At 41.7% G+C, this 8,201-nt stretch overlaps 1 protein-coding gene across 1 annotated transcript in view; it reads right to left on the bottom strand.

Moving 5' to 3' along the window:
- Window positions 1–1,449: 1,449 nt before the first annotated feature.
- The window catches only part of ROBO4 (roundabout guidance receptor 4), a 59,570-nt gene continuing 52,818 nt past the window's right edge, over window positions 1,450–8,201 (bottom strand). The window contains exons 18-19 of the mRNA XM_070952498.1: window positions 5,212–5,618; window positions 1,450–1,887 (exon numbers count right to left, since the gene is read on the bottom strand). Coding sequence (XP_070808599.1) covers window positions 1,574–1,887; window positions 5,212–5,618 — 721 coding nt within the window. The 3' untranslated portion in view covers window positions 1,450–1,573. The remainder of the gene's footprint in view (window positions 1,888–5,211; window positions 5,619–8,201) is intronic.

The raw sequence follows: 8,201 nt of genomic DNA, 5'->3' as shown, positions 1-8,201 counted from the left end.
AGATCTTAAACACCATCTATTGGGGAGTAACAGTAGAAGTGAGCAATTTTCCTCTTGTTGACGCTTGCTAGGCTCTTGAATTGATCTGGCTGGCCACTGTGGGACCCAAAATGTTGGACCAAATGGTCTCTGGCTCTATCCAGGTGGGCTCTTCAGTGCCTATGGATGAGTCATTTGCTCTGGTCTATAAAGCATCCTTCAACTCTATTTTACGGAATGCTAGAATGCAGCTGAAAAGCAGCCATCCTTCTAATGCCAAATAAAGCTCTGATCCAAAGTGAGTGTGGCAGAGAGCAAAGGCCGGGCTAGATATTTCCATCAGACAAGGCATTCAACTAATTGAATCTCTCTTGCCTGCTCACTGAGGCGCAAAGGTGTGGGAGGTTGAAAGGCTCCCATCAGTCAGTTGCAGCATTGGAAATCAATAGGTCTTTCTTCCCTCCTCCCTCTCCGTTTGTTAAAACTTGAAGCAGCCTAGGGCTGCAGGTTCGGGGTGACATTCATTGAGTCTTTGGTTATTTGGACTCACAGAGACTCACACAAGCAGAAGGGACAGGAAAAGTGAAGTTCCCTCCTTCAAAATCAGATGACTTTGAGCAAAACTACCCAAAACAAAGAAAACAAAACCACTGGGAATAATAATGAATAAAACATTGTTCAGAGTAACCTATTTCAGTGGGTCCCAAGTGCAACATGGCAGAAATGGGTCAGGTAAGATGAGCCTGTTGCACCTGACCAACCAAGCTCATGTGCCTTTTGCAACAGACGAAATGGTGGGGGGAGGTTGACAGGTACAGCAGCTTGCTAAGTCACAGCTTGGCATGAGTTTGAAACCTCAACAGCCATCATCCTTTTATCTAAAAAGGTTTTTGAAGCTTCAAAAACCTCCCATGTCACACTGACCACTTGAAGAACATTTGCTAGGTGCCCCATCCTATAAATAACGTAGCGATAAAGTTAAAAAAAAAGCAACTTCTGCTATTTGTTATCTAAACCTTAGGATAGAGACCTAAGCACACCCTACTTTTTCTGGATTTAGAATCTCCTTTTCCTGGGCCTTGAGCTTCAACTGACCAGAAATCTTGGTCTTAAAATAATATTTGCCTAGTCAATCCAACTGATATTTCCCTATCTGCATTCTGACCTGGACACCATGTCTTTAGCCCCCGTCAGAATGCAAAAGAAAACATGTACCATTTTAAAGTCCTAGTCCAAATCCAAGTGACTTCAGCCCGGAATCAGAGTTGCTTTCTGACCAGTTCCTCAATTTTGAGAGTAGACAGGTACAACTTATTCTTTTCCACACCAAGAAATGCTACCTGGGCCTATTGAATTTGCCCAGGGAAGATAGGTGAAAATTGAGTCTGGTTTCTTCTAAAAATCAAATCAAAAATAGGATGGAAAGAAGATAAGCATTTTCCCTTTTCTAAAAAGATGAAAGTTGACGAGTTGTCCATTTCTACAGATGATTGATAGGGACCATGGCTTTCCTGAATTAGACTCCTAGCACTGAAAAAGAATTCAAAATTCATCAAATTCCAAACACCAAACTCCAACCAAAGCAGGACAGCTACTACTTTAGGATTCCTGGTAGGTGGCCCTCCACTTTGGAGCAACAACACTTGTCATTCATTCCCTGTTGGATAGAAGTAGGGACCAGCTGGGCTTCTTCTGGTGCAGCTATCCTGACTTTCCCTGGCTTAACAGCAGCCTCCCAGCCCTCAGCTGGTTGCATATACTTGGCTTCCATCTCATCCACCCAATCAGTGCTCCATTCCCACACAGGAAGGGGCTGCGATCCAAGCCTCTGTTGCACTTCTTCTGAGCTCTTCATGAGAGCCTGAGGATGCAGAAGACCATCCAGAGGAGATACAGGAGGCAAAAAATCTGCAGGGGAGAAGAGAACAGGCACATGTTCACCACCTATGCACCAGAAGATAAGAAGTGGAACTTTCAAGAACCCCCAATGTAGTGTGAGAACTGTGATATCAAGCCATGTCATTTGGATTAGGACCGAGAGAGCCAAATCCTCTCTCCATCATGAAGCTTATGGATTGATTGAGAACATTCTGCTATCTCTCAGCTCAGGCAGCTTCCCTGGGTTATTGGAAGTGCAAAATTAGTATGTCCACCACCTTGAGCTTCTGGAGGACATAAAAGCAACAAATAACTATAATGGCCCATTATAGCTCAGGCGAAGCTTCAACTGTCTGCATAAGTGCACCCAGGGGAAACACATGGTCTGTACAGAAATAGGCACTATTTTGTTTAGTCTTCAACAATCCAGGACTTCAAATCCCAACATTCCCAGGCAGAGATGCTTTAGAACCCTCTAACTAATTTACAAGGTTGACTAGGATTCTTAGAATAATTCCTGGAATGGGGGAAGAGCTAAATATATGGAATATTTTGGGACCACAAATAGTTCCTCTGTTTCTAAGGAGCGTTTCATGCAGAACATAAATTTATGCCGGCAAAAAGGCAGAAGAGAAAAAAACAACCACAACTGCAAAGTACCTTGAGTATCTATAATGGATTCCAAGTGGATATATGTGTGCATTTCAAGGAAATGATCAACAGGGTAAAATTCAAGTCACAATTAATTTATAGCTAGCAAATTACAGATGCCCGAGGCTTTCAGTTCATGTTTCCATTCCACTGATGGCTGCAGCTGAAAACCAATTGGATGCCATCATGTATTATTATTATTTTTTCATTTTCCTTTGTTTGCGCTGTGTGTAAACATGTGAACCAATCCATTGTTAATATATAGATGGGCAGATAATGGTGCACTTTTCTGCAATTTGCAGTACAATTCTTGGCCCAGTAGGGAAAAAAGTATGCACGTTTGTGTATTCAGGGAAAGGTGATTTTAGGGAAAGTTAACTTAATATTTGCCCAGTTATTTCTCAAGTTACATATGGAGGCAACAAGGCAAAAGAGACTAAAATGGAACCCCAGCAATTGTAATGGATTGAAGAATAAAGTGATCTAATGTCTTCTGGAAATGCTGCTATTTCAGGCGATCCAGTCTGGATGCTTTATGTAAAGTGGTCCTGGATAAAGAAGAGACATTCAAAGGCTGAAACCCCTCATTTTCCCCCTGGAAATTTCAAGATGCCCTGATCCTAAATCCCTTTGTGTTTTCCACTGCAGGGACGGGAACACAAAATACAGGAATCTGGTTGTGAGATAGAGAGAGCCGTAAGGATCAAGCAGCTTAAGTCTGGATGACAAAGGGGGATCTGGCTGAGTAACTGACAGAGCTTGGGAAAGCTTCAAAGGAATCAATTAGAGAAGGTGGAAATCTCGTCTTTGCCTTTGAGGAAAGGAGCATAAGAGCAGCCATCTGGCTGTTTTGTTCCAGGACTGCATAATTGTGTCTGGAAGCCTTTTTTGCTCCTTCTTCTCCTTTTTCTGAATTTGCCCCCATATTTATTTATTTTATTTATTTGCTTCCTTGCTTGTGCCATCAGTTTTGGCATGTTTAGCTCTCTCAAAATGTATAGAAGGAGAAGGGGGCGGGGAAAGCCCAAAGCAAAATCCTTATTCTAACAGCAACAGAGAATTACTGCAGTGATAAATCAAGTTCTGCTTTCCTGGCTACCTACATTATTATCAGGAACAGAGATTGAATGGAAGTGCTCAAACCTGAACAGAAGATACCATATAAATCAAACATTCTGTTTTTTCTGGAGCACACACACAAAACCCTGAAATTCAGTATCTGGATTTCATTGCCCCAGAGACCATCCTTCAGGAGGTCAAGGGAGCATGCTGATTCTACTCCTACACTCGTAGGATTTTTCAACTCACGGGGGGGGGGGGGAGGCCCTGGTTTCACCTGCCAACATCTTGGCCACCAAGTTAACTAACAATGAATGGTGTTGCAACAACTGGTAAGGATGTCAATGTTATTGAACTGAAGCAAACTAAAGTGCATTGGAATGTTTTACTTCTCCACAAGTTGCAAATCTTCAGCTTTTATAGCACAAGAAAAATCATTTGCCTTGCTATATCTGTTCATAATCTAGCCTCAATGATTCATGCTGGGCAGGAAAACAGAACACTTGTTTTTAACTGGGTTCCTTTATCCTAATATTGTTGTGCCTGACAGGTAATGATTCTTCAGAGTTTCAGGCAGGAGATTTTTCTCAGATCCCTCTGGATGCAAAGTAAGTGCCCTCCTATCAAGCTTTTCTCCAATTCTTCATTCTGCTCTTGTTTTCTAGTACTTTTAACTTCTTTGGGGGGGGGATAAATGAATGCCATGCAGAAAACATCCGAAAATGTTTTCTACTGGTTCTCATCCATTAGATGAAAGTGAGCTTGCTTTTGACATTTCTTTCAAAGGAAAAGAGAATGTCAGTGAATTTCTTATGACTAGAATTTGTTATTCTCACGCTTAGTAATGAAATGGACTAGAAATGAAACCTGGTTTTCAATGGTCAATTTACCACCCTGGTTTTCCATACCTTCATTTTAAAAAATGAAGAAAAAAAAAAAAACAACCATTATTATTAATGGTCTCTTCCTAGAGTTTTTTTTTGGGGGGGGGGGTTGCAGATTTTTTTTCTTTGTTTTAGATATAGGGAACCTCAGAGTCTTGGAGGATGGTTAATAGCAAAGCGCCCTAGAGAAGCATTCTCCCCCACCTCCAACAATAATGTCAGTTTACAAATGTCACCAAGAGAAGTAGAAACGTCATTCTTAAACCTACTGGGATTAAAATAGGAAACAGAAGTTTGTTTCTCAGGCACACAATATTAGGATAATATTAGTGTAAAATTAAAAGCTAAATTAGCCTGGGTTCAAATCCCAGAAGGGTATTGCTAACTGATGAGAGTTAAATAGCTTGAAATAGATCTATAATAGTTTCCCTTTATTTCTTTGTCAGTAAATATAAATTCAACACAAAAATAGTTTTTCGCAAAAGCGACTGCCTGCGAAGGCCCCCGGATCGAGGCTGAAAGGCAAAAGTAGAAGCAGTATGCTCCGTCCCATATTTGGGTAGACCAGATTGCCCAGATGGACCGGAACTGGAACTGTGCTGGAATCCCAGATGATCAAAGAGGCTTTCTCCATAGACTCATTGTCTTTGCAGTGAAAGGAAGGTATATTTCTCTTGTCCTTTAATGGAGCACAGATAACATCCAAACATAGTTTGGGGTTCCATCCAATGTGATGAAGGGAAGGGCCACATGCCATTACCTGTCAGAGGCCTGTCAACCTCCTTCTTTGTCAGCCCAAAGCAGAAACTGTCCACTGCCACTGCCAGGGCTTGAGCAAAGTTGGCATCCAATAGGAAGGAACCATCTGAAGAGCTGACCAGGCTGCAGCGAGTGCTGGGGCCATTGTCCTCTGAAACAGATCCCCAGCCATTCACCAGGGAGCCTCCCAGGGAGGCCTCGTCTTCACTCAGGCTGGACGATGGGGTTTGGCAGGAACTGTGGAAGAATTTGGTGGATGAACAGGGACCTTCCACCATGTTGGGATCCTCATCTTCCTCCAACACATCGTTTTCCAGCAGCTCAATGGCCAGAGGACCACAGATATAGCCATAGCTATGGGATGGAAAGAGGATGTGGGAAGTGGTTGAGTCACTGTCATCTGGCTCCCTTGAAAGAGAAAGGGGACCGTGCTGGTGTTAGAACCTGAATAATAATGATAATAGCAGCAACAGCAGCAATAGCAATGGCACTTAGACTTATATACTGCTTCACAGTGCTTTACAGCCCTCTCTAAACAGTTTACAGAGTCAGCACATTGCCCCCAACAATCTGGGTCCTCATTTTACTGACCTCAGAAGAATGGAAGGCTGAGTCAACCTTGAGCAGGTCAGAATCAAACTCCTGTCAGTGAGCAGTGAGTTAGCCTGTGTTCCAACCACTACAACAACTGCAATAGCAAATGAACAAAACAAAATCCCAAAATAACTGGAGAGCCTCTTGAACACCGTCAGTGACATTGACAAAATCACCATCAGTCAATTACAAAAGACAGCTTTACTTATAACAGCTTACATCCTGCCACAATACCTTTGAACACCAATATCAAACAGCAACATTTCGCTATCGTGGGTCCTTGGGGAGGACTCAATAGGTAGATAAAAATGCCAAATTCAGTCTAAACATCTGGCTGACTGTGCAACAAACCGTAATAGCAACAGCTATAACAGCTGCAGTAGTGAATGAACAAAATTAGGACAAAGAGTTCAGCATCCTATGAGCAAAGGCACTAAATATGTTTTGGCATTGATTACAGTTTCTAAAAATGGCAAATGGATGGTGATTGGGCCTGCAGCGAATGGTGAGAGGGGAATTGCTAATTTTCATCCTTGGAGCAACCTGAGCTCAAGCTTCAATCATTCAGTTTTTAATCCAGTCATAAACCAGCAAATAAAACAAAAAAATTGCAATTAATTAGGGTCAAAAGAAAAAAAAAAACATGCACTGTATTTTAATACCACTGCATCAAGATTAACATAACATAACATAACATAACATAACATAACATAACATAACATAACATAACATAACATAACATAACATAACATAACATAACATAAATAAAAATGCATCTTGTGAATGCGCCAGAAAAACAAAAGTTTCCCACTATTCAGTCAGAACCAAAGAAGCTTCTTGGATGAGAAGTGAAATGTTTTCTAGGAAAAAACCAGGAAAGTCCAGTTGCCTTTTGGAAAAAGCACCTTTGGGACAACCATAACCTGGATGATTGAGAATCCACATAGACATTTTCAAAGGAGGGTAGCCAAATTAGAGGACAGATTTCAGCCTGGAAATATTATAGTAGTGTCCATCCATGGTAGTCATCACCAGAGAAAGAGGACTTCTCTATTGTTCCTCTTTTGTGCAGCTTTTCCACCACCAATTCTGATGCTGTCAATCAAAAGGATCTCTCTCTTTCCCTCTCCCTCTCCCTCTTTCTCTCTCTCTCTCTCTCTCTCATACACACACACACACACACACACACACAGTTTCAGATAGGGTAGGGGGTGCAGTAGTGAAGGGAACCAGATAGAGCCATCTTTTCCTTCCCACTTCATTGCTGGAGGTCTTCAGTCAGTGGTGAAGAAGGAACACATATCACTCCATGTGATGAGTTGTTTGGATTCATTCTGTCATAACTCCACGGATTAAACAGCAGAAAATAAAAGAAAATCAGTTGTGCGTCTGTCTCCCATGCAAACCCAGATGAACTGAATGGATGAGGGATATGTGTGTGTGTTGCTTATTTACAAAAATGGAATGAAACAAGCAACAGCACATTACAGTGCTGACAAACAGCCTTAAGGGTTACCTGCTATCTTTATTCCTATTATTTATTCTATCCATACCAAGACTTTCCACCAACATACACTGCTCAAAACTCATGCCATTAAAAAACTGTTTTCCTGCCAAAACACTTCATGGATAAAATCTTTTTTTCCCCTTAAAAACTATACCCTTTTTGTTATGGATCCTGGGAGCAAACCCTCCCGAGTAATGCTCTCCTTAAAAGCCTTATTGGAAAAATAATAAATAGCAATAGCACTTAGACTTATATACTGCTTCACAGTGCTTTACAGCCCTCTCTAAGCAGTTTACAGAGTCAGCCTATTGCCCCCAACAATCTGGGTCCTCATTTTACCCACCTTGGAAGGATAGAAGGCTGAGTCAACTTTGAGCCTGGTGAGATTTGAACTGCCAAATTGCAGGCAGCCGGCACTCAGCAGAAGTAGCCTGCAGTACTGCACTCTAACCACTGTGCCACCGTGGCTCATAATGGGTTTTTATTATATTGTCTGCTTAGCTATCTTCATTTTCTTGTTGGTTTCTGTAGTCAATTCTGCCCAATAAATAACTGGTAGATCTGAGAAGAAATTGAACCTTTCTACTAAGCATGCATTACCTCATAAGCCAGTGTCTCTTAACTGGAAAATATGTGGACTTCAGCTCCCAGAATTCCCCAGCCAGCTGACTGGGAAATTCTGGGAATTGAAATCCATGCATCTTCTAGTTAGCAAGGTTGGAAAACATTGTCTTAAGCAAATGCAAATAGTCCCGTGGTAGAGACTGGCCACAGACCTCAGTAGAAATAACGTTGTTGTTTTCTGAAGAAAGGAGAAATGTAGGTGAAACTGCTGGCTCAGCTACAGAGACCCAGAAAGGAAAACCAATATCATAGAGGGCTGTTTTGGC

The sequence above is a fragment of the Pituophis catenifer genome, unplaced genomic scaffold (genome assembly GCF_029215685.1).
Source record: "Pituophis catenifer annectens isolate HBS135680 unplaced genomic scaffold, rPitCat1.0.hap2 SCAF_12, whole genome shotgun sequence".
NCBI lineage: Eukaryota > Metazoa > Chordata > Lepidosauria > Squamata > Colubridae > Pituophis > Pituophis catenifer.
The sequence above is the reverse complement of the archived record's forward strand: the minus strand, read 5'-3'. Positions and strand labels throughout refer to the sequence as shown.